At 38.1% G+C, this 27,819-nt stretch overlaps 1 protein-coding gene and 1 long non-coding RNA gene across 2 annotated transcripts; both read left to right on the forward strand.

Moving 5' to 3' along the window:
* The first annotated feature begins 684 nt into the window (after positions 1–684).
* Positions 685–27,676, forward strand: LOC108882956 (uncharacterized). The gene is made up of 4 exons (XR_001960852.2): positions 685–757; positions 3,101–3,222; positions 25,437–25,505; positions 25,586–27,676. It is a non-coding gene; the product is annotated as an uncharacterized LOC108882956 (long non-coding RNA).
* LOC108882955 (hepatitis A virus cellular receptor 1 homolog) lies at positions 20,890–25,121 on the forward strand. The gene is given in 7 exon segments (XM_051072231.1): positions 20,890–22,530; positions 22,693–22,769; positions 22,771–23,035; positions 23,127–23,171; positions 23,401–23,462; positions 23,800–23,894; positions 24,054–25,121. Coding segments are annotated over 7 exon segments (600 nt in total). The 5' UTR covers positions 20,890–22,487; the 3' UTR covers positions 24,067–25,121.
* Positions 27,677–27,819: the final 143 nt, after the last annotated feature.

Consider the following 27,819-nt stretch of genomic DNA (forward strand, 5'->3'; position numbering starts at 1 on the left):
TTGGTGTTGCACTAGGTGGGTTTCCATTCAACTTTTATTGTTTTTAAAAACACATTCAATTTGTACATTACAAAGTGTGAGAGCAAATTTGAAAACATCTCAAAACATCACAAAAACATTTTTACACTTGACTGAGGAGGAAAAGTTGGTGTATCGATAAAAGCAAAATATGACACTGAGCAAATAAATCATGACATACACAAAAAGTGTGTGACTTAAACATCTTCTAAAGCTTCCACGCCACCTCAGAGACAAAAAGATCTGTGTGGAGCAATAAAGAGACTGTGACTTTCCTCAAATGTACTACATGAATCAAAAAAATTGCCATATTTCCATCATGTTTTCTACACTGCTTTTCACCTGTTGACCCTGGATGCTCTTTTAATCACATCATCTTGTTGTGGCCTCTTTTTCTGCCATGATTTCTCACCACATGTGACAACCAATGACCAATTTACCATAACAGCCAACTCATAACAGCAGTGAATGGAAATGCTCATCAATTTGCATTTTCCTTTGCAGATTATCTCAAAATGTAATTAAAACTTGCACTACATCTGAATGGAAACCTGGCTACTGTCATGGCTGACTGGGACCCCTGAATAAACTAAAGACAGGTCTAGCACTAGGACCCAGGGAAGGGGCAGAGTGTATAAAAGGGGTGGGAATCTCACCTGGCCTTTTCTTCCTGCTCTGAGAAACACCTGAGAGAGCAGCTGAGATTTGTTTGGTGTGGGACTAAAGCCACAGAACAAAGGTATGTTAAAGCTGAACAGAGATGTTTTTAAACAGGTTTAGTCTCTTTAACACAATATTAACATGGTTCTTTATAAATATAGACTCCATTGTGTTTCAGTCTAGCAAAGTATATTATATTCCTCTACAGTGCATGTGCTTCATAAAATGTTCCTTGTAAAGTATCCATTTGTATATTAATGTGCATCTGCTTCTTTTAGTTTTTAAAACTACGCACTAAGTGAGGAGCTAACTGCTGTTTTTCCCAGACTTTGACTCGTTAACTGAACTGATCATTGTTTTGCCTTATTTTCTTGAGGAGCTTTCTGCTAACCATACCCTACCTTCGAGCTTTCTGCTCCTTAACAAGATAAGGGAGGGAGTAGGAGTAGGAGAGGGAGAGGGAGTAGAGCAGCCATCTTGCATGTGTGTTTTGCTGTAGTGGTTTGAGTCACCTTAACTACTGTGAGTGGGTGGGTACAGTGAGTGTTTGATGTGATTTGAGTTGGGTTATGTGTAGTGGTGGTTTATTTGCAATTTGCCTACATATTTTTCTGACGAGTTCATTTTTTGTGCATAACTCTACGCTAACCTCCCTGTTAGTGTCTAGCCTCACATTGTTTATTTTCTTCATTTGTTCATTTATTGTTTTTGATTTGTGCATTAATCATACAGGTTACCTGACTGGTTTGATGAGTGTAAAAATGATATGAATCTGTGAATTCTGTGGCCTTCACAGTCATCAGGTTTAACGGTGTTGTGCTCTCCACCACCAAATGAGGGAATATTGTTTGAAGGAATGGTGGTCATCCAGTAGATTTCCACAGACTTGTGTAGTCTATGAGAAGCTGTTTTGTCTTTTTTTTTTTTCAAACTGGTATTTGTCACCCATCTGTACAGAGTATAAACATGACTTGGATTACACACAGTAGGCCCCTTAATGGCTTCCATATTGCCAAATATCATTAGTGAGTTTTTTCAATAATTTCTAGTGTGCAAGGCTTTACAAATGTATTTAAACACAAATATTCTAAGTAATAATGACTGTGTGTCCATTTTCATACTTCATGTGTCACTTTAAGGTTTCTCTTTCTGTAACTGGTCAAAATTAATCAGAGAGAGCGAACTAAATTACTACCTTCAAAATCTACCAGGATCTCCTATTCTAGACTAAAGTGTGGTAATAGTCATAATTTCAGTGTCACTGTGAGCCAGGAGTAATTGCTTCCAGACCGCAGCCACTGTGGTTGACTGAACTTACCAGACCCATGGCAGCTGCTACACTGTGGAGCGTTGTTTGGGTTTTTCCTCCTCTGCTTGTCTTTGTGAATTCTGATAACTGTTGGCCAACTTGATCATTATCTCAGCCATGTCTTTGGCCTAGATCCCTCAGAGGAGGCTCTTACTGTATGTTACCACCCTCAAACTTTTAGCAGTTTTAGGACAATCATAAACATTATCTTGTGGGTTTTGGGCTGTTTTATCTGAAGCTGCACAAAGAGGTGCATTTAACAAATATACTTTACAACACCATTTAAACCTTTGCGGCTGCTGTCAAGATGATAAAAAACACAACAACCCCAAAGGATACATCAGCTTGGCTTCCCTTAGGAGCAAGATATACTGGAATAGCATCCGGCCCCAAACTACGGAAATTCTTAAGCTTGTTAAGCATCTTGTATTCATGTTATGAAACTGACTTTCTGACAACTTGACAAGGCTGGGATGACTGATGTTTTAGTTTATTCAGAAATTCATCTTTATGCTCAAAACTGCAGAGAACATGCACTTTAACTTCCTGTCTGCACAAGGAACAATATGTCAAGCTGTAGAAGATGCTCTTTGGCTGCGACTGATCTCTCCTGCATCAATCTGCTCATGTAAAAATGTTGCTTCAGAGAGGGAAGATTACACTCTACCCCTGCAGATTACAGTGTGACCTCAGATACTCTCCACTTCACTATAATGTTTCCTCAGCATGATGCTTGAAGATGTAAGCCAGCTACTGCACAAGCTTGTTCAGCCCTTAACCCACAAACTTTTTATTGTTTAAAAAAAAAAGAAAAAAAAGAAAGTCACTCAGGAGTAATTTCTTTGTCACAGTGACATAAACTGCAAAAGGCCTCAGGGCAAAACAATACTGTGGGCTCAGAGACACTGGCACAGAGACACTGATATTACATTATTTGGGAATTTGTTTACATGCTCCACAGTGGTCCGCAGCCCTGGGGCATCTGACCACTTGCCCTGGGGGTAAACTAAGCATGTACATGGACAGTCTGGTATGCACAAGGCCATATAAACAGCTTCTGTTCTCATTTGTGGCTTCCTGTCTCTCTCTGTCTTCCTCACGAATCCCAACAAGAGGCTGCTGCGACCAGCTTCCCATGTGAAAACTGACCGGGCTTGCCAAAAGGGCTATGGCTTGGTTCCACTTTGGGCACCCCCCCCCCCTCCCCCACGTGCTGTTCTGTGTCTCCATGTGAGGTAGGTCAGAACAATTTTATAATGAGGCTAATGATAAAGGCTTTGCAAGATCTAAGACTTTATTAATGGTCATGCGCCATTAAAGGCGCACTCCAGTGATTTTACCCATGAGGCTCAGTTCACTTGTTATGGGGAGTGATCACATCATCATTATCTCAGGCCGGGCTTGGACACACATATATGTAGATATTTTTTAGTATGTTCTGCAGGGCAATTTACACCCTCACTAGATGACAGTAGAGACATGACAGGAAATTAAGGGAGAGAGAGATGGGAAGTGACATGCAACAAAGGTCTTTGTCCGGGGAACCAGGGAAGTTGCAGCTTAACCCCAAAGCCACTGGGGCTCCCCTAGACTGCAGTTTTTTGAGGAGAGAGCCTGTGCTACAAATTAAAAAATGTGGTAATTTACCAGACAGTGCAAGTTTAACAAAAGATGCTATTTACCTGCATTATGAGAAATGTAGGATCCAGTGCTTTTGGAATTTTACTCAGAACTAAAGGTCAGGACAACTCAGCATCTGCTTATTTGATTATGACAATTTTTCCTGTAATGTCCAACTTTGTGAAACACCCCTTGATAATTACATTTTATTGGGTTGCCAGGTTGTGAAAAACCTCTTTTACTGCTTTATATGTGTTCCAGCGCACCATTTATTTGTCTCTAATTCATTAGTAGACTTATGCAACTATTAAAGACAAAGTAAAAAAGGATTTCTGGAGGAGGTCAAACATCAGTGAGAGAGATTTTTAACAACTCGGCAAAAGCCAAAACGTTGCTTAACTCAATATTTTGTATGAATAAGAGAGTTTTCAGGAAATAGTTAAAAGTGAAGATCATGGACTCTGGAGTTTTGTTGAAGCATGTGTATTTTCAAGAGTTATTTGTTAACAGTTGTTCTCTTAGAAATGTTAAGCTAGTTATGAGGAATGGCTGATTATAAAGTGATACCAAAGGGTCAAGCGTCATTCTTCAGTTCACTGTTGGTCACTGAGGACTGAACAACAAAGATGGCAGAACAACAGGAACTTTAATCTCCCCTTTGGTGTAGTTTTACAGTTGGAAGTGAACTAGGGCACTCAAAGGTGACCATCACTGTCTCCCAACTGGAATTACCCTTTAAGCACCGGCACTGGCTGTGCAAAATCAGGACAAAGTACAGCAGGAGGCTTTTCTTTTCTTTGGTTTTGTTTTGTTTTCTTGCCTGTACTCTCCTCATTTAGTCCAACAATGCAAGGTCACAGAAGGCCTGTGGAAGTATATAAGGAGTGATTAATGTGAGCCATAAAATCACAAAAGCATGCAGGCCTGTATAAACAGTCTGCTTATAGAGAATGCAGCACTGACCCATCAGATCCACGTTGCAGCAGTCAGGAAGGAAAACTGATTTGTTTTGGAAGACCATAAAGTACACCATCCCATTTATCACAAATTTCTCCCACTTTTCTGTCTACGAGATTACTGTGAGAGTCATGTGCTTTGTGGTGCACAGCAGAGAAAAGGTTCAGAAATAGACCACATGAAACATATTACATGATTCAATAACTGTTTTGATTTAAAAACAAATATAATTGAATGTTTGGAGCGTTCTGATAACTCTTACATAACCTCTTTAAGTCCTTTGTATTTAAAAAAAAAAAAAAAAAAAAAAGAAAAGTTTTTCTCACAGTTTATTGCCTGGAGAAGGTATTCCATAAAATGTATTTGGAATTTGTTTTAGGCTCTACTCTCCCATAAAGCTAAGAATCTGAAATAATAACTCATGTGTTGACAGCTTTGTGTTTAAAGCTGCTACCACTTGCATTCGAACTCTGACTTCTTGAGAGGCTTGGAGGAAGTGTCTCATATCAATGTTGCATAAATCTTGCACAGACAGTCCCCCATCTCATAAAGCTCATGGTGGTTGAGAGAAAAATACTGCAGTGACATCATAATGAGACCTCTCTAAATTCAGAAGTAGCATTTGTATTGGCTGTGAGTTTTAAAACACAGTCAGGATCTGCAGTAGGCTTTCTGTTGGGTGGCATAATTTTATTGGTTTGAAGTTTAAAGGCAGGTCATTATTGAACAAAACTGTTTGTCCTATGTGGCTCCACTGTGATGAGGATGTGTTTTTTAACATATCTGTTTAAAACATGAGGCTCAATTCAATTAGGAAGCAATAAATCATTTGCTGAGTTACTGAATATTTTATCTTTAGTGGTATCTAGCTCTGCAGATACTTTTTGGTTAGGTTTTATAGTTGGTTTTAGTTGCCCAGGTTTTAAGATACCAGTGCTTCCTCACCAGTACAATGGAGATGACTGAATTTCATGTTGAAAAATTACAGTAAAAGGGTATGTAGTTTGCTAAAAAAGTGATGCCAAGAGGTCCTGACCAAGTGTCTGTATGTGAGGATTTGGGAGTGAGTCAAGTTTTTCAGTGCTGTGAGCACCACAAACAAAATTCAGTTCATCTCCATTGCATTGGAATGAAAACCGGCATCAAGAAACAGAAATATCTGCATGGCTGGATGCTGCTAGAGGCGAGAAAATGTGTTATGTTTTTTTTTTTTTTTTTGTCATTTTGACTTGGAAGTGACTGTTTCAGTTTGCTGGAAAATTTCAGTTCTGTCATTTCAGCCACTCATAGCTGTTGAATTTGCTTCAGACGCTGTTGAGTCAGCAGACGTCACCCTGGGCCAAGGCCTTGGCCTTTAATCTGGTTCTCAGGCGCCAGTAAACAACTGACCACTATTTGTAATAGTTACATTAAATAGCAGAGAATAAGTCCCATGGTGTGTGTAAAATGTACTTGGCTAATAAAGTGATTCTATTTCAGTTTGTACTGGTTGGATGAGAGTTGCACTTGTTTTGGAACAAGATGCCAGCCTGTCTGTTCTTAAACTCTGTGAAAACTGGCTAACAGCAAATACAGGAGTCTACATGGCAGACGGACACTGGCAAATTGGCACTCAGCTTAGCAACTATTTATCAGAGGAAAGATTAAAAGTAGATGTAGATCTCAGAGGTTTTAAGATGTGTTTCTTTTTTTAAGTACTTGTAAGAATTAAGTATTGTGGTTGTGTAACAATATTTGGGTGTCCCTGGTGTAAAATAATGTCCTTTAAAAACAAAAAATGACTTGTAAGCTGTGGAAACAGGCATTGCTGATACTGGATTTCCTCAGATTCACAGCAAAAACATTTTCATTTCTTTGTGTATGTGTCCACATATAAATCAGATCACAAATTTACAGACATTGACAGAAAGTACCTAAATACAAATACTCAAGTACTTTACTTAAGTACATTTTTTTTGCACTTGTGCTTTATTTAAGTAATCCCATTTTATACTATTTCATACTTCTGTTACATTTCTGATGCAAATATTTTTACTTCACTGCATTTATTTAACAACTTAGGTCACCAGTTACTCTCTAGATTCATATAATTAATACAAAATATAATCAACAAATAAGGAGGTGTTATGGATTAAATTCTCCTGTGGCATATATATGCATCAGTAATTAGAATTAATGTGTTTTGTTGAAATGGGTCATTCTGCAGGATGTGTACTTCATCACACATCTTGATGCCGATACTTTTACTTTAATTTTTGAATGCAGGACTTTAACTTATAACATAGTATTTCTATATTGTGGTATTAGTACTTGGTTACTACCACTTTCTTTCTGAATTCTTTTTCCAACATTGTTTATCAATAGTATGGAAAATATCATTGGCCACACAATATTTTTTGTGTGTGTGTATTTTGTCTTGTGAAGCAGCACCAATTGAACATTTTCCTCACTCGCTGTCATTTGTAAGAATTATTTGTTGATACTTTTAGAACAAACATGCCTCCGTTATGTTCCAGTTCGTCGAAGTGCAGAGGAGATTGTTCTGTATGAACATTTTTAGAAGTTTTTGTTGTCTTAACGTCTCCGATCAGGAAGTCAGAGCCTCAGCAGCGTACACTCATCACAGACAAATACAGAACGTGCTCTATTTATTTCTCCATTTGCTACACTGGAATGTCTGTTTCATGTCTGCAGCTTGAAATCCTGGAAACAAACTACTACAATCCCACAGTCAGGGAAAAAAGTTAACTCCTCCTGCAGCAGCATGTTCTTGTGTTGTGGTTGTTATGTTGTACAACAAAGGGAGAAGATGATGACTGTACGTGCATATGTATCATATGCTTCCCCCCAAGAGAGGTTTATATTTGGAGTTTGTCTCCCCAAATATACTGAGCAAGAATGTGCCTCTGGATTTTGGCAATCAGTGAAGTGAATTTTTTCCACAGCTGTCTCAATCAATTTGTCTCTACCATTTTGTACGGCTGCTGTAATCCATAGCGATCACTTATATAAACAGACAAACACTGGCATGGTTCGTACAGTTCCGAATTCTTTGATGAATAGATGGTTTTAACAGGAATATGAAAAATTTTAAAATGCTATTTATGTGGCTTGTGAATCACTGAATCAGTGCATCTGTGAAATAAGTATAGAACATAATATAATTAGTTTGACAAAACAATCCAATGTGGTACATCCACTAAATTTACCAGAGCTTTTCAGCCATGTAACACTGTGTTCATTGGTGGCATGGAATTTGCCTGTTGCCATGGAGATGGATCTGTTGACATGCTCAGTAGCTGTTGTGATGTCACCCCTGTGGCTGTGTTGGTCTGGCGAACTCCATTCACTGATGAAGACCATGTCATGTCGCTGAAAGCTCTGGAAATAAAGAAAGCAAGTGGACCTTGAGTTGGGACTGATTTGTCAAACTCATCAAATCATTAATATCAAAATAATTAAATCAATTTAATAATTATTTAATTTGATCATTTTAGAAAATATGATCGGAAACGTATGAGTCAGACTCAGAAGGTATAGGAGTAGAAATATAGAGGTAGAAAATAAGCTTATATGTGTAATATATATAATACATAAAAACAACATAAAGCATTCAATCTAATATACTATATATACTAAATGTCCCTAAAATTATTGTTATTTCATATCAAATATTTTTGGTTTATGAAAACTTATTTGTCATAATGTGGCAATGTATTTTATTGATCTCTGTTGTTTTCTTAAAATTTTTTGCTAATTGCTGTAGTTTTATTATCAGGGTGAAATTATGCGTTACACTACACATATACTATAACAGATTGTGTATGTTTGATAGTAGGATTTTTGTGACATGTCAAGTGACATGCCCCTTTAGAAAAAATATATTTATAATGAAACCATTCATCTGTAACTGTTGAACACATACAGCAAACAGTATTATATATCTTTCTTTCTACAGTAAGTAATCAAACCAGTACAGTCACAGTCGACCAATCAATATTAGGTCGAGGTTTAACGTTTAAAGCAGTAACTCTGTGGGCTGAAGGCTGCTTTTAAGATAGAGGGATGCAGGCTTTATAGTTTTCTTGGATTGCTAAGAGCAGTGGGTCGTCCAAGACCACCAGAGGCTAAGTTTAACTTGGCATGAAGGCTGTGAAACTTGTCAGGGATTTAGACCATCTATAATATACCATGTAAACTACTTAAAGGAAAAAAAAAAAAAAAAAAAAAAAAAACGACAATGCTGAGAAGTGATTAAAGGGAAATTCCATACACAAGACTTAACTGTTTCTAAACGAAAAGGCAAGCTGCTGTTTGACAGCGTATTCATTTATTTCCGTGACAGTAATACTAATGTACAAGCTAATGATACAGAGCTATACATAATGTTAAACTCAAACAGACAAATTGACTTCTGTTGTCAACACCATTCTCTGAACTCTTCCAAACATTATTCAGTATATAGATGCATTTAGTGCAAGAAACTACAAAGGTATTGTTCATAATATCTTTGGATGCCTGAACTGTGTTAATGTCTGCTTTTGAGACACTGCAGCTGCACTTGAAGTTGCTCCTCACAACTGCAACTTTCTTTACTTTACGTACACAACAAACTTTTGTTTCTGATCCTGAGCTGCTGCTGTACACTATTATCGCTTCTTTTTCTGCTGTCCCTTTTTGACCACGTTGTTCCAGGACTAAAGGAACAGAAACTAAAATCCAACTTCAATAAACATAACAAGAAATATTCTCCCCTCTTCATAATACTGATTTTAGTGATACTCAGTACTTGATTACAGAGTGAACGAAGCTGTGCAAGTTGGTGGAACCACAAGGTTTGTGTTTAACCACTGAGCCACATTCAGTGCTGCAAACTGTATCTTTAAAGTTCCACGGCCCTCGGAAAATAGTAAGGGATTTTTTAGGGCCAGGAACTGTGGTAAAAGAACTAAAGAGAGACCTTGCCCCTCTTGTCAAGACACAGATTCCTGAGTCCTTAAAATGGTTCCTGGGTGCCGTGAGTAGTTCCTGTGGTGAAAATGGTTTACAGGCAGGTGCAAAATGACACTTCCTCTGCAGGGTTTTGAAAAGTTTTGTGGGACAAGATTCTACAACAGATTTTGTAGAAAATGAAACTTGAGAAAAAATAATTTTTTGAACTTACAAACAATTCCCAGGTCCATTGTTGGTTTACAGAAAATAACTTTAATGTAATGAATTACTTGTCAGTGGTTCGTCAGAGCACAATTAAGCATGAAGGGTATGAGCTCTGCTGTCACAATAAAAATGACAGCCTGGCATCATGCTGATGAGATGATGTGCTCCACATTGTGAGGATAAGTGTCAAAAGTGATGGAGGATGCCATCAAGGATGCATTAAAAACTGTAGAGTCAGTGTGAGTCTGAAAGCTGTCCCATATGAACCTGGAATAAAACAAAACAGCATTTTATTACGATGAGGAGCTTGTGGGACTGTTGTCATAATTTAAAGAAAAAACTAATGTGTACACTCACAATAAAGTGGAAGCCAAGAAATGAGAGATTTCCACTGGGAGCAACTGGTATTTAATGAGCTGTGCTGTTTCCACTTCTCTCATAACTGAAGTGCCCACTCACCACATGAAAAGTGAGCCAGACTTGTAGCAAGTCAGTGGACCCAATTATATCCATCTACTTTTATTGTTTAATCTGTGAGTCCAAACAAATTTAATTAATGAAAATATCTCCATGTCTGCAGAACAACAAGACAAGCTCAACTGAATGCCATGTGAACTTGCCTCAGTAGGGAAGTGCTTAGTAGAACACATTACAAGAAAACACATAACCGTCAGAGAAAAACATTAGAGGGCAATGAAGTGTTGCATGTTATTCAATAGATTTTTAATTTCTAAACCCATTTTTTTTTCTCTCTCTCTCTCTCTCTCTCTCTCTCTCTCTCTCTGTGTGTGTGTGAAAGATTGACAAAGGAACAATTTTGTGTTTGCGATTTTTTTCTGTTGCCTTCCATCCGTCTGACAGTTCTCACACTGCACCCCAAAGCCATTAACACTTCAGGGCTATTACTGTAGTCCCTGCATTAGTTAAAACACATACACACACACACACACACACACACACACACACACACACACAATGGACATTTAAATGTGCCAGCATGCCATTTGGGAGCAGAGCTGCTATCTTCTCTGTGTTTTAATTACTGTCATTACAGGAAATAGTGCAGACAAGCGTTTGCGTTGTTTTCTCCCACTTTGCTTCTTCCACCCAGACTTCACTGTGAGTGTTCAGGGGAACTGTTCCCAGGCCTGGGCGCCTCACTAAATCATCAGTCATATTCAGCTCTGTTGTGCGTTGCTTTGACAGCGAGAGGGCCACAGATTTGCAGCATTACCTTATCACAGTCAGACTCTATCAGCTTTAAAAATGAAGGCTTGTCAGCAAGAAAAATATGTTCAACATTTTTACATTTTGTCATTTCCCAGAATGCAGTGTACGTGAGTGTACTTTCAAAAAGATTAAATACAGCATTCAGACCAGTGGAGCTGCTTCTACTGCATACACTTGCTGGTCAGTTAACTTCCATGTACATTTGTTTTTACAGCAGACATCAGTCATTGTGATCACTGTGGGCTCACTGACAGTTAAGTGTGTGATTTTGCTATCTAGTTGAGCTTTTGTAGAACAAATGTGTGCAAACAGCCAGTGAGATTTTTTTCTGCATTATTTTCTGGTCATTCTTATCTTCATTATGCAGTTGATAGTATAGAGGCAGACAGGATACAGAAGATATCTGTCATTAAAATTAGATGTAGCACAATGAAACCAGTCTAAAATAATATGTTTAGAAATATATGTTCTAACAAGTATTTGTCATATGTCATGATAATGGTCATTAACAGCGGCATTTATCACATTTGCGCAACATTAAAATCCCTGATATAATATTGAGGACATGTCCTCGTGATGAACCGTCACTTTCATGTTTTTTTTTATGTGCTGTGGAATTCATGAAATGATTATTTAAATACATACAAATGAAAGTTGTTCAACTGCAAAATAGTCTGAGTCACATGTGGAGTCTGATTTATGAACCTTGCTTCACACGGCTGTGGACTTCGGGGAACACAACAGAAACTTTTCAAAAAATATCAAACATGAAACATCAATATCATTGATGTTTCCTTCAGTCCCCTCCTGGCTAATGCTGCCTCCAGCTCTGATAATATCTTGATGAGATCAAATGATAATTTTACGGTGAATTTAAAGCTTCATAGCACAAAGTGCGTGAGTTTGTCTCTCATTAGAGTTTCCACAGCCATGTGCTGTGTACATGGGGTGCCACCAAATGAATAACTGCTTCACAGTTTGTATATTTTATTAATACAGATGACGACAGACAAAATGGTTTTAAATGTTCTGATTGAACTACTTTATAAATGAGTAAACCATTTAGAATATATTGTCAGATGCCAGATGAAGCTTTATAATTCAATATTTAATGAAACTGAACCCTCAACAAATGAATAGTTTGACAGACATAATTTAAACATGAGCATAAATGCAAATGCATTAATTAAACATTAACAGTTTATGAATCATTTTGCATTTGCACAGATAATGATTATCATTAGCATATCAAGTAATTTACAGATCAAATGACCATTCATTAGAATGTGGCATATTCAGCAACTCTCTCCTAAAGCTAACTTTTTCTTTTCTTATTTTTCTCATTTACAGTAAATATGATGCTATGTTAACTCTCATGATTTGCGCATGATTTATCGATGGTTAATACTACTAATGTCTAGTGTTGTTATATAATTTTTCACCACAATAAGAGAAAAAAGGTAAAATGAAAAAAATCCTCAGCTGATTCTTTCACTTTATGAAGCCTTCTGGTAACAAATCTGTCAGTAACGCAATAGCTGTGATGAAAAGGGGTATTTTGGACAATCTTTTATTCATAAGAACATTTAATGAGATTCTCCTCCAAAATGTTGTGATCAGAAACACACTATGTAACCATAAGAACCTGTGTTTATAGGCCCTACTGATGAAAGAGTCACAGACAAGACTTACTGCAGCCTCTCAGTACAAACACTGCTCTTTTGAAATCCACAGACCTCAGCCAGAATAAACAACGATACAATAGGAGCTCGTACAATATCATCCCTCATTCACAGTCGCTCCCTCTTTGCCTTTTATTGGCAGTGGTGTTTATTATGAGGAAGGAGGTGGAAAAAACACAGAAAAGCGTAGTTTTGACAGATGTAAGAAATTGTGAGCGCAAGATGTGTATATCTCCAAGGATTTCATGCTCACGAGACACGTTAAATTGTTGTCGAGGGAACAGCCAGCAATTTGTCCAAATCTCTTTTCTTCTAATGACTTTTTAATATCTGAAGCCATAAACAGAAAGTGTGGAGTAAACCTGAATGCCACACATGACAGGGATACATCATTTAAATTGTACTGTGGAGTGAGATTCTCTCTGTTTAAAACATCTGCTGGAAAAAAGTTACATCTATTTGTGTCAGTCTAAGAAAAAAAAAAACATCTCAGTTTCCTGTCTTGAACAGGAAACTCACTTATTTTTTGTGTCCAAAGTGGAAGTATTTTTCTCTGCCTAATTGAAATGCCACAGGCGTCTGTGAGAAACTCAGGCCGTCCCACCAGACCCCCGGCCAAGAGAGCTGCACAGTTGCAGCTACAGTGTCTCCAAGGAGACTGCAGTGTGATCATAAAGAAGGGTCTCCGTGTTTATACCCCGTCTACAGGGTGCAGCACAATGCAGCGGAGATGAGAGGTTGATTGCGTAACCTGGGAGTAATTTCACTGATTGGTCATTCATGACTGAGTCCAGGGGGCCGATTGACTTTACTAGAAACCCATGAACCAGAAAGAGAGAGGGGGGAAAAGAGTGAGAGAGAGAGAGTGTGTGAGTAAGAGAGAGAGACCCACCATGCACAGATGGTTTGTCAGAAAGTCTCATCACAGTAGCCTTTGCTCTTGGCACAAAGACAAGTTTTAAATCACTTTGTATCACTAAATATATTTTTAGAGCTATTTTAAGTCTTGTACAGAGATGCAGAGATGTCTGGTAAATCTTAAATAGCTGTAGTATGCTATTTTTAATGCTAATAAGTAAAAAACATTACCATATAAAGTTATTTTCTAAAAACATCTATTTCATATATAACTTTCCAATTTGTCCTGATAGTATTTTATTCCCATACTTCATCATTGAGATGTGGAGCAGCTACATCTACATAGGATAGTCCATCAGAACAAACAACATCATTTTATCTCAATAATTCAAACAAAAGGGTGAATTCTCAAAACAATTTCACCTCAAGAACCATTTAGAAACATCGTATCACATGATCTTCATGAGCAGATGGAGTTTTCACTGTTGTCATTAGACTTACAGTCTATGTTGCTGTCCATGTTGCTAAAATGGAAATATGAACTTTGTTAATCTACATTTCTATGACAACTGAGCAAACAAAAATTTGCTAATGAAGAACATGTGATATTTAAAGCTCCAGACCAGCTGCTGAATGGGTTATTAGACAATATTTTGTCAACTGCTGTTTCAGAGGTCAAAAATGAATTCAAAAAGATTAAAGTTGAAAATATTTCTTGTGCTGTTCACTATAAATGAGCATTAGATCTTGCCTGATTGACCCACAACACCATACTTGCTGTTGCCATACACAGTTTTATCATGTGATGAATCATTTTAATGGACATTTTGAATGTGTTCATGTCTGTTTTCACTTGTAAGTGGCTTATATAACAGCAGTAAAGTGGGATTTGACCACTTGTTTTTCTTGCGCCAATAAACTGCATGTTGGAGCTTTTTTCCCCAAATTAAATTGGTGGGTCAAATGCTTCTGCAAAATTTGTAACAAAACCCTAACATATATTTCAGATATTAAATAAATATCTTTACAACCACAAAAAACATGATAGAAAATCCTTTGATCCCTGGAATGTCACATCTGCCCTCTCAGGTGAGTTTTTTTCCCCCCTGACTCTGTGCCCTCTCTCCAGCTCCCCATTGTGTCCGCCCATGCAGACAGTGTGTTTCCTTCCCGTCTTTGTTTAGGTTCCCCATATGAGTCTGATAAACAGGGATCATTGGCTGAAGATGGATGATGTGCTCTGTAGATGAGACCACTCGACTTGAGGAAGAAGAAATGTGTGTGTGTGTGTGTGCGTGATGTATGTGTGAAAATTCCTGAAATTCCTTGAGTAGGTAAATTGGTCCAAGAACAGATTCCTTCTTCGACCCTGACTCCCAGCGCAGCAGGCTCACCCGCTGTGATGTGAGAACTGACATAACATTAAACAGTGGCAATGTTTGAGAGGCATTTTAAATCAGCGTGAGATGTTTATATATCCTAATATTTACTCTGAAAAAAAAATGACAAAAACATCACTTTACCCTCTCGAAGGAGCCTGTTTTAACCTTTGACAACATGTGGCAGTAAATTGTGTCCTGTAGCTAAAGCCTCCCGCAGTAGTGTTGGACTTGTTAGTTTACCCTGCTGATTTATGCTCCAGGCAGGTATTTGCTGTAGCTTTCTGTCCACGTCTGACTTGAAAGGAGTTGTAATAAATCATCCGACCCCTTGTTTTTAACTGAGGCTGACCTCCTGTAAAAAACAAGCCTACAGGTCACTGGCGCAAGCAGCTTATTACGACCAGTAGTTACGTTTTATTGACAGGAGAAAAGGAAGAAGTCTATAGACAAACAGCAACCAAGTCCATGTCCATGAGGAGGTTTGGGTGGATGGTTGTGTTCAGAAAATACAGGACTTTCACACAGAGCACCGCTTCATTTCCTGTCTGAAGCCAAGTCAGCATTGTTTTCTTTATCCAGCCATATAGTTTACTACAGTCAGGAATGTATAGCTTATGTCATTTACAGGAAAAAGTCAACTCTCTGCATGCTTGAACACCATGATGTACGGACAGCTACAACCTGCAAGGGTGAGGGTCATGTGCCGGATGAGCTAGCACAATGCTATCAGGTGGAGATTACAAATGGCTTTGCTTTTGTTGATTTGAATTGTCTTGTTCAGTTCAAAGATTAGGTGTCAGTGAATCTGTAGAAGCTATGCAATCACATCACCATTTAAATGCACTTCAGGACCTACACCAGTAAGTGATGCTGTACCACATCCTATTCTGATGTTTGGCTCTCCCTCTGACTGTCTTCAGTTCAGTAGTGTTTCAGTCTGGTTCAAGCTTTTATGTTCAGTTCAATATAAAGCTCAGTCAACCTCACCGGTCACAAGGTTAATAGCTCCGCAGTCACCAGTTTGCAACAGATTTATCTCTTCATGAGATGAAAAAGGTGCTCTTAGTCACCACCAGGCCCCCAGGAACTGCAGTGGGATGGTTGAAACTTCCAGGGTCATTAATTCATTGAAAAAGGAGTGGCTGTGAAACAGGGAATCATTTTGTCACAAGTGCCATCTTTGAACATCCATGGTCACCATTAGTGTAATCGGTTCAGTTTGATTCTATGTTAAAGATATTTTTGCAGACGTACTGAACTCGTAGCACCATGGCCAGCAAGATTCTTGGGTCTATGAGCTATTGTCACAATGGTTTATTATGCTGTGTTATGAGCGTTCTTGTCACTTTTACACTGATTACATTTGAATAACAGTGATAACTGTTTCGCCTAAACCAAATAGAGGTGAAAGAATAGATAATAAATAAATGCTGCAGATTGATTAACAGCGTTCATAGCATTTTTCCTTTGTTCTAGAGAGTTATTTACGTTTCAAAAACAGTTGAATTTTTTTCTCATCACCTTAAGTACAATTAGATAATTGGCTTTCTCTGAAGTCTAAACCTCTGCTTGTATCATATCATAAGACAGCAGGAAGTCACGGTTACACTCACATTTAGTATGCAAAGTACATCTTTATTTTTAGTTGTATAAACACTTTCACATAATTGTACTGTATGTTCATTTTGTCTTGTTTATGTGAATTGTACTGTGAGTCACTCGGCCAGTGGCTGAGGATGAAAATGCTTCATGACTGCGCTATGTATCAGACTTGGATGTTTATATTTTCATGTTGTGGTCCTTGACAAATAACCTTTAAAATATGTACAACACGCAACACAACAGCACGAATGTATGCACATGTGTGTGTCTCAGTGTGAGCGCTTGCACCCAGCTAGAACACAAATGTTCTCATGAACCTTGACTCTTGCTGTGCTTAGTGCTGAGGACTCGTGGCCTTGGGTTGATGCACAGTATTGTGGCTGAGTCAGGCTCCGTCTGCTCGGATGCGCCGACAGGAAAAAACACTCTGATAAAAGCCACAGGGGTTTATTCAACAAGAGGGCTTAAACGTTTAACCTGTGCTTGCTTAACTTCTTTGCCCCTGATTATTTGAGGTTGTATCCCTGTTTTTAGCTTTCAGTTGACTTGAATGCAGTGCACTTGTGTTGTGAAGAAGAACCAGAAATCATATATAGATGGGGGTTGGCTATAGGCTCAGCTATCCCAAACCTGTAAAAACTAAAAAGTCAGAGCATTGTTAGATGACTTCCACTAGGGGACTTTTGCTCAGGGTAATCTTTCCCATACTGGTCCCCTACTCATGTCCTCGCATGGTTTTCTCAGCATCTCTCTGTCCTGTGTTAGTAGTAGGGGTGGCCAGGCCATGTGAGAAATGAAAAGAGGACTTTGTTTCCCAGCGGAGGGAAAGAGTTGGATCTGTATCAGCCTCGGGTCAGGAGAGCTTCTTCTCTTCTGTACATCCCTAATCATCTTTCCTTTAAGGGCATGTTTATGTTTGCACATTTTTCCCCTCCGATTGCACCGAACAAGGCTGAACTCATGAGAATGCTGTCGGTTAAGGATCTTTGTATCCTGCAGTGCCCTTTCTTCCTCAGTCTGTGTAGGCACGGAGGCACAGTCTCAGCATCCTACCTTTCTCATGCCCATTTTTAGACCAAAATCTGCTGCAAAGTATGCAACACAGATGACCTTGCCAAGTGGAAAGTTATTGATCCAGAAAAGATAGTTTATGGGAAAAACACTCTGTAACTGTAACTTCCATAACGATGCTGCGATGAGTAACAGAGACAGGACTTGTGGCAGTGTCCCAACACACTGGGAGTGGGATGAAAAATAGGAAGCTACAAACACTGGGAATGTTCAGAGTAAAATTACATTAAGTAACTCTCTGTCCTTTAGAAGATGACAGTGTGAATACTACTACATCCTGTCCTGTGCCAACTTCTGCATCCCGGCCGATCATTCTTACTTCATCTTCTCTTTCTTTCACTTCCATCTTGTTTCCTCTCCTTACTCATGCTTTCTAATCCTCTTTCACACATTCAGACTTGAGTTCTCTCCTCACTTGCCTTAATCTATGTCTCTCTTTCTTTTCATTGCCCTGATCCAGCTTTGTGTCTTCCAGGAGTGCTTCGAGGCGTTTCCGCTCCCAAACTCCCCATGAGCTCTGGTCTCCCTAGTGGGATATTAATAGGAGAGAGGAGGGGGACATTGAGACACACTCCCAGGGGGGACGAGGGTGGGAAGTAAGAAGTGGGGAAAGGGCCGGGGCTCCACAGTCGCCGGGAGCAGCAGCCATAAATCTATCATGCACAAATTGCTCACACACAGACATACGCTCACCAACTGGATCATGTGCTTTTTTCTTAAGCAAATGAGAAATAAATAGACGGAGAGAAAGAGACCCCACTCTATATTCAGTTTATATGCTATTTATTTTCGTTTGATTCTCCCACATAAGGTCCATAAAAAAAAATCTGCAATCATCTCTTGCTAGTGAAGAAATTTTCTGGACTGAGTCTCATTCATGGTAGAAAAGTGATAAAACCCAGAATGTTACAATATTAAAAATACCTTTTTTCACAGATAACGTGAATCAATTTAAAACCCATTATTTCAAAGTAATTTTCTGAATTTATAGAAAGATTTTATAGGATTAACAGCTGGATTTATTAAAATCATGTTTCATTCACATTGTGATCCAAGCAGCGATGGGAATGTTTTTGTTGACTCATTAGTCATTACTGAACATGGAACTATTCTGTACAGTTGCCATAATTGTGTGGTTTCATTCACGATGAGAGTGTGGGTCATGGTGAATGGAAGGTTTGCAGTGGTTGCAGATGGCTTTGATATATATGTGTTACTGAAAACTACTGAGGCTTCAAGTCAACAGTCTCTTCTGGCACCAGAAACTTGAGTTTCCCATGTTAGCTAATCACAGTTCCTGCCCTGGTCTTGTGGCATATCTATAGTTGCTGTAGCTATGGCCAACAAGTCCTCCAAATTAAAAGTAAACTATGCTGTTTGTCCAAAGTCACTATTGACAGGATTACATCATTTGTCAAAACCTTCTAAAGCAGTTACACATTACAGCTATTTTATTTTGCATCAGTGTTCTGGTCAAGATTTGTTTAGCTTAATGCACAAAAACAGCTTGACCCACCCATCCATCCTGACCTCCACCCTGTGTAGACTTCACTGCTCTGTGAAGGCTCTAAATCTATGCTGTAACCCTTAAAGGTGCACTATGTAAGTTTTTGCTACTGCTACATAGACAATGTTAGCATTAATAACAAAAAAAAAAAAAAAAAGAAATGTTAACTCTTGTTTTACTTCTATCTCTATCATTTCTTTTCTTTGCTACTGAACATGATTTCTTGCTAGGAGTGAGTTGTGGTTGTGGTGGTGATAATAGTCATTAGCAAGAGCTTCAGCCATCATTGCATTTACTGGTCCTCTCTCAACACGATTGAGGACAGAATACGCCCTCTTAGCAGCATTACGTCTTCATCCCTGCGTGTTGAACATAGGGCTGACTGGACGCTACAGTGACTCATTATTGCCACTTGAGGTACAAAGTGGCATGACAAGGTGGGATGAGGCTAGCTAGTTAGCATTCTAACTTCAGTAGAGATCTCTGTAACACTATACATAGACGTCTTTGACATAACATCAACGTTATTTCTTCACTTCCTGTTGAAATCTTTGTTCATTTTTGAATGTTTGAAACTAAAATACTTACATATAGCACACTTTAATGCATAACTATAAATCCACCTTAAGATAGCTGAGATATAAATTGTTCAAAAGGGCCTCAGCTCAGTGTCATGAAGATGACTCCAAATTTAGTGCAGTAATGTTTACTCAAAGAGCTCAGAGGTGGTCTTTGTGGTCTTTTTACCTTATCTAGCTGAGGGTGTTGACAAGGAGGCAGCAAAGACAAGCTGTCATCAGAGGTCAGCTGTGGGCACATAAAAACTGTCAAACCAAAATATTTGTTCAACATTGCAACCATGAAGGTCATCATCAGGGCATCAAATGTTGAATAAATGAATGAATAATTTTCACACTTTGCATCACTTCACAAGGATTTTGAAGTGCAACCTTTCTCTGTCCATTGTTTAAAGTCAAAATATTTAACTTATGTCTCATGTACCGTATGTTCTTTTCCATTAGTAATGTTCGTTTAACAATGACCTTCTTATATAAGGGCATATACATGTAAATGGTCCAGACATCACATAGAGACACGCATACCTAAAGAATTACATGAAACCACTTTGTCCCTTTTAAAGTTTGTATAAGTTACCTTAATATGTAGGGTGGTAAACATGTGTTAAATGTGCCTGAGTGGAAAAGCATCTTCAAGAATGCTTTTGTCCCATATTCCCTTCAGCAGATGGTTCTCATCAGACAAACACTTTTAGGGAGTAGAGGTCATCTGATGGACTGAGGAGCTGTTTGTCGGCTCAGCATGTTTGCTCCAAAGGTAACAATGGATCTTCTGATGTCAGCAATATTGCAAATCAATATTTCCTCTTGTCTGCTTGTTGTGATGGATCACCCTAGGAAACCTCAAATTGACAAAGAATGAAGCTGATGTATGTATTGTATTAGTGTACCCATCATTCTTCACTTACTTTACCTTTCATGGAGACAAACTCAAGATCAGCCTCTCTGTGCTTACGTTCAGGTTTCAAGAAATGAAGCTGATTTGGCAGCAAAAAAAAAAAAAAAAAAAAACCCTCCTTCACTGTTTCTAAAAATGACACAGACTGACCTTCGTAGTCTCACTTCTCCTTTTCTGTTTGCTTCTGATTTTATCAGACATCAGCAAAAGTCACCCAGCCAGAGATTGGCCTGCACTGGCACTTTGGCCTTAGACCAGTCCAGTTATCCTGCTCTGAATGCCATTTTTAAACCTTTATTTGTAAAGCAGATTGACAGTGACTCCAGTTTGACCTCTGATCAACTAGAGCAAAGTTTGGACAACAAGGAAGTAGATATTTTATGGAGGAAAGAGTGGTCTGCTGCTGCACAGAGGCTCACCTTCATTTTCATGATTTTTAAATTAGTAATTATAGTAAATACTACTTCTGAGAGAAACTCAACATTATGGATTGCCGCTGACTACCATATCTATTTGTTTTAAACAACTGGAGTAGAACAGGAAAATCATAAGATAAACAAATTCCATCCTCTTTAAGTGAATATTTAATGTATATTAACACATTTCTACAATGTCTTTCAATAAGACATGAATAGAAAAGTTTCAGTTTGATTATGTTTATTGTTAGGTGGGGGAATCGGAGAAGTGATTCACAGCGAGAGACACAGAGAGAAATGACAAAACACAGGATATCATTGTGGGAGGACAGTGATCTATGGCACAGTATAGGAGCTCACTGGTGGCTGACAGTGTTGACGAGTGGAGGTGGAGACAGGCGGAGGTGAGCGAAGGGCAGATAAAGACTGGCAAAGACAAAATATTTTCCTTAGGCTGCTGTCCTCGTATATACACACACAGACTCTTCCTTCCCATTAGTTACAGTCATATAAAATGTTATGTGCTGTCAGTGCATGTATATGAACACACTCACTGTAGACCTTTATGTGAACCATTAAAATTTACCTCACAGTCAAAAAGCAATGCAGCTAATTAACAAACAAATAATAAACAAATATTACAAATAACTTTAACTGCAAAAAAAAAAAGGAAAAAACCTTAAAAACATTAGACCAACACAAAATGTCTGCAATATCACTGTGATTTAAGCTAATACAATGGATCATTTCAAGTTTATGAGTCACTCTAAAGAGAGCTGCCTCTTAAACCTAATAGGAGTAGGATTTTGTGAAGGGTATTGTTTTCACTCATAAAGGACAGAAAATGGATACAGCCAACTTGCTTCAAACACTGGATTAAAAGAGAGTGGAAGGTGACGTTTTGGAGTCTGACTGGGTTTTGAAGTATTTTGTTCAGGGAAACTAAAGGGAACTTAGTGATTGTAATAAATTTTACAAAAACTTTGATGAAAAGGGACACATGGAGGACTTAAAAAGAATGTGTACTCTGTGAGGCCAACAGAGAAAACAACATTATTCTCTAATGTGCCTTTACTATTATTACTCTGAAGCTATGAGCATACATGAAAATAGACTTTTTGAGAGCTGCTTATGTCAGTATATGATTCAGCTACAATGTTTACTGAGAAAGTGCATATCTTTATCTCTCTATCTTTCTCTTAACTATATTAAACTTCCCGTACTGAATATATGCCGGGTTGCATGATGCATATAATATTATATATTATCTTCTTACAGGTGACAACTGATATGTATATGGACAATGGTTAAACTAAGATGTGGTTAACCACACATGAGAGACATCATTCTACCAGTGAGCTCATTGCACATCACAAGAACTCAAGACAGAACTTAGACAGGACTCGTAGTCATTTCCTTCCTGATTTTCAGAAAAGGGTAGTTGAAACTTCAGTGCATGATACCATCCTCCAGGATTGTGTGTGGGGGAAGAAATTCATGTTATCCTCACTTCAGGACATTGTTATACAATAGCCTACACACATGCGTGGTCTTTTTTTTTTTTCCCTCTCCATCCTGACCCAAGGTAAGTCGATATTCTATGCTTTTTTGTTTCCTGGTATTTGTAGTGTGCCTGTGGGTGGAGGGGTGTGTGTGTGAGTGGGTGCCATTGTTGGCTTCACATTTCAAAATTACAATTGCAATCTGCATGGAATCATCCAGTTTGATCGACTGCTGTCCTCCACAGTGTCCTCAGAAAACAGAGATGTTATTGGCCTCATTGGGCATAATATCACCTTGCCCTGTGGGTATGACACCCAAAGCTAATGGCGTGCAGAGTTTCTGTTGGGGACAAGGGCAGCTGCCCGTGTCAAAATGCTCCAACACCATCCTCTCCTCCTACGGCACGGCTGCTGTAGATTTCAGGCAGTCCTCCAGGTACCAGCTGCTGGGCAGGGTGACAGATGGAGATATTTCCCTGACCATCCTGAACGCTCAGCAGAGCGATGCTGGCGTGTACGGATGCAGGGTTGAGATCCCCGGGTGGTTCAATGACCTTAAAGACAACATACGTCTGGTCATGGAGGAAGGTAATGCTCATGCAAACTGTTGAGGCTAATCATGAGATTTTTGGTGTTTTTCAGCCGAGCTTGAAGGTGTTGTTTTTTTTTTTTTCCCCAGCTCCTGTGGAACAACCTGTTACCCAGGACTGGACGCTTACTACTGGTGGGAGACATGGTGAATAAATAAATATGTTAAAAAGTGGGAGGTTGTTAATCTTAAATATCTCTTTGTTTTTGCAAATATAAATGTTGTTAACGAATTGCTTCATTGTCACTGTTTTGTATTCAGGAATTTAACTTAATGTAGTTAACTGCATTTAATCCTTTTAATTGTTTTAGGTATAAACTTTATTTTAAGCAATGGCTGTGACTGATGGTTTTAAATCTTATAGAAACATCTGTGCTTGAGATTGAGGAAGATGATGACCCAACACCAACGGTAACTGGAAATGAGGTATCATACTGTTTTTCTGAAAAATAAGGGAATATATTTTCTAAAAAACATTAAGAGCAGATATAGATAATTATGCTTAATTTTAAATACTTATTTATTTATAAAAACACTCTTCATTGAAATTTGTGGCTTTTCCACCTTTTTTAATTGAAAAATATAAGAATTCAACTTGATTTTGCATGTGCGTGTTTATAGGTGAAGCGTGACAATGAGAAACTATATTACATTTTGCAACATATATTTTTCAATGTACTGTATATTTACAACGCATTATTTAAGACTGTGTGCCAATTATAACTGACCCAGTCCCTCATGATAAAATTCAATTTCATTGCAGGAAAAATTCAAAGAGCTCCTGGAAGTGGAGAACATTGCCAGGATCGGAGCTATTTTCTTCTGCAGCATAATCATAATCCTCGTCCTTTATTTTCCGTAAGTGTGGAATGGATTATAGTTTGTGACTCATGTGCCATTCAGATTAATTTAACACATTCAAAGTGGGCGTCAATGAGCAGCTGGAGTCACTGAGAGTTGGCCTTCCTTCTTTAGACCGGGACTAGATCATTTCATGTTTGCATTTCTTCTCACTAGGGAGAGAGTCTGAGCCTGCGGGGACACTTCAACATCTCAACACCCCACCTGCTGAGAACCTTTACGAAAGTGTTCCAATGCCCAAGTGACGGTCAGCGTTACATGAACAAAGGAGTTTACAGATTTTTACCGGGAGCTTCTGGCTGAAGTAGTGTCTGTTTGCTATGTGCTGATGCTCTCCATCTCCTCAGCTTTATAGATAAACCTCTTGAACTCTTATCTGTTAATCAGTAAGAGAATGAAGATTGCCTATTTCCCTGGTGAAGCAGTCCCACTGAGTCCCACTGTTCTCAGGCTGCAGTGAAAAAAGGATAAACATGCATCAGAAGATGCAAAAATATCCTGCAGATTAATTAATTTGCTTTTATTTGCTTTTTTAAATATGCCTTCTGTGTTTCATGGAAAATTTGATCACAGCCATGAAAGGCCTCTGCATGGTTTTAACTCGTGGACACAATGCCACCTGCTGGACTTAATACACCAGTATCAAAATGTTAGCGGTTCTTTAATGAATCCTCATTAATGTGAAAACACAGTTTGGTGGGGAAAGACAGAACAGAGAGGGAGGGTAATGAGAGTATGGAAGAAATGTGTGTATTACTTACTCACATTTATGTTTGGAAGGAGGACGGATGTAACATTTTAAATGTATATTGCTTAATAAAGACTAAGTTAAAATGAATAAATGTTGGACATATTTTTGTTTGCACATAAATAACATTTTCACCACACATCTGTCATGCTTATTATAAAATTGTTTGGTCTGACAACTTGGCTCAATTTAACTATGAAACACTGAACCAATTCTGTTTCTGTTCCACCTGCTCATTTGAAGCACTGATCCTGTTCCTGTTTTGTTTCTGTATTTTGTTGATTAATTAGTGCAGCCATGCAACATTAAAGAAATCATAGGTGAGGAAATCTTCTCTGGTATCAGGAACTTTAAACTTCATGATTGATCAGCTGAAATGTTTCAATAACTACATGCTTTTTAAATGTTGCTACTCTATGATACTCTCTACTTAATGTTACATTTATGAGCCAATAAATGTCTTTACCTCAGTATAACTCACCTTGGATTTGGTGTCTAACAACATTTAACTGGTGCAATGGTTTATAAATGTAAAAGTTAATTTCTCAGCAAATATTTCAGCTTATGAGACTTGCATGCAAATAATTAGTAATTAGTATAGAAATCAAAATATTTGTATATTGCAACATTCACATTTTAAACTGTGTAGGCAGGAGTAAAGCCAATACTCTCACTGTCACAACAAGCAGAAAAAGTAGATTCAGACTCACTGTATTTATCTATGGAAAAAGCTAGTTTGTTTGTTTGTTTGTTTTTAATGATTGACTCTTTAAAACTTGCTTTCCCTGCAGCACCAGAGGATCCACTTCTGGAAACACAGCTGGAGACCCTCACTTCTCAGAGTCAGAGTGACCTGGAAGGTAAAGTCACAAATTTGAAATGTTCGCTACAGACACATTCAACTTTTTTCAGATGCATTTTACTTTTACTCTCTCACCAGGACCAGAACCAGGACCACTTCGGGTTTTGCCACAGTCTCTGAACAGTGTAACCTCGGGTGCTTCGTGTGTTTCATGTGTAGTCTTTAGTCTCTCATGAGAGCATTGATACTGATATTGATTGTGGAGCTATAAAGTCTCCCTGCCTACAGTTGGACTATTAACAATGACTCAGTGACCCAGACTATTTGTTTGAGACATTAAAACAACATGATTTTGATGTAAATGTTGGCCCAGCTGTAAATCAGTCAGTGTGCCTAAATCCAAGTAAGATCCCATTAATTCTGTTCTAGTTTCCCATAGCAGCTCTGTTTGTCTTTTAGTGACAGTATCACTTTCAAGTTTTTCTGAATAAATATTGTCTTTGCTGATCCTGTCTGGTGTGATGGGCAAATAGTTTCCTTCATGCATTCAGCAAGACAGCCTAAAATATAAATGAACTAAGCTTTCAAAATCATTTTTTCTGCAGATCTACATGCCTTGCATCAATTGTTTTATTAGCAGTGTTTTCATATGCATTGAAGTGTGAAGTACAGAAGTCTTGATATTTGAATTGCAGAAGGAGGTGACCTAGAATTATTCAGCATTAGTGTTGTCACAACTCTGGTACAGTATGTGCTTTAATTCCGAAATGAAATCTCATCATGTAAACAGGTGGTAATGTGCTCCTGATGAATAACTGAAACCTTAATGTTTTGTGCCTAAAGTAATGTTTTAGTATAAAAAAAAGTAACAGTTCATATTGTAAAATATGTGGTTAATTTGAAGTGATTTTGTGTATGTGTGAGAGTGGGTAAAGGCTGGAAGAGAGATAGAGACCACAAAATTAAAGCTCAGTTTTCTTAACTTATTTCAATATACTGTATATTAAAAAACATTTTCCACATTATGATTGACTCAGTCCCTCATAATGAGGTTCATTTTCATTGCAGGAAAAGTTCAAAGCTTCCCTGGGAGTGGAGAACATTGGCAGGACGGGAGCAATTTTCTTCTCTATCATAATAATAATCCTCGTCTTTATTTTCCATAAGTGTGGAATGGATTATAGTTTGTGACTCATGCGCTATTCAGATTAATTTAACACATTCAAAGCTGCCGTCTATTGAGCAGCTGGAGTCACTGAGAGTGGGCCCTGCTTCTTTTTTCCATCCCATGAATACTGTTCACATTGAATGATGCAGTGAGAAGTGCAAAGGTCATATGAAGCTGAGAAGATGCACAAATATCCAGCTGATTAATCAATGCTATATTCTTTTTTAAAATCTATTTTTGTATTATATTCAGGGTGGTTTATATTTATGGACACAATGCCACCTACTGGACTTGATACATCATTATTGAAATATTACTAAACACTGTGCACTCATCAACGCCAGCAGTTTGTGTTTTTTTTTCCCTAGTAAAAAGAATGAATTTCTGTTGCTATACACTCTATGTTCAGTCTCAAACTTTAGGTCCTTGTTAATCACACTTTCAACATATTTTTGTTTTCATATAAATGATTTCTTATTTTTCAAATTCAAACATCCCAGACAAACACAAAGAAAAGAAAATAACGTCTTCCCTTATTTATGTAATTTTCCTTTTTGACCTTGGTTTCAGATTTTCTCTATAAAACCTGTTTTATTGAATTTCACTCTGATTTCACATTTCATTTGAAGAAAGTTGCTCTTTCTCTGTTCCTGTTCCAGTTCCTGTTTACATGCGGCTGTTTATTATAGTCACTATAAAAGCTGAATTTGCTTCTGCTTTGGGTGTGAAATTTCCAATGAGTTAGTGTAGCAATGTAAGCAAAATCCAAGAAATCGGGTGGAGGCATCTTTTCGGAAGCAGTGAGGGAAATGCCCTGAATAAAACTGTGACTGTGTTCACAGGAATTTATTTTCTGATGTGAGAAAATCATCTGAAATGTGACAAATTGTTGCTGCTTTATGTAACTTTCACCTTTACTGCTGTCAGTTTTTGTGGTAATGCACTGCTAGAGCTTCATTGTATAAATGACATGTAAAAAAAAAAAAAAAGTGTATAGTACAGTGCTAATACAGAATATCTGATGTCTGTTAAGATTTTTTTCTGCAAATACAAAAGGTAACAATGAGAAAGAAAAAGTATGTGTCTTTCCCAGCTTTCAATTCAGTTTCTCAAAGTGCCATACAAATGGATTTTCAGAAACCTTGAGTCTAGTTGCATACAGAACTTACCATGACTTGGATGACTGAGAATCTTCACAGACATG

The sequence above is a fragment of the Lates calcarifer genome, linkage group LG8 (assembly GCF_001640805.2).
Source record: "Lates calcarifer isolate ASB-BC8 linkage group LG8, TLL_Latcal_v3, whole genome shotgun sequence".
Lineage (NCBI taxonomy): Eukaryota > Metazoa > Chordata > Actinopteri > Centropomidae > Lates > Lates calcarifer.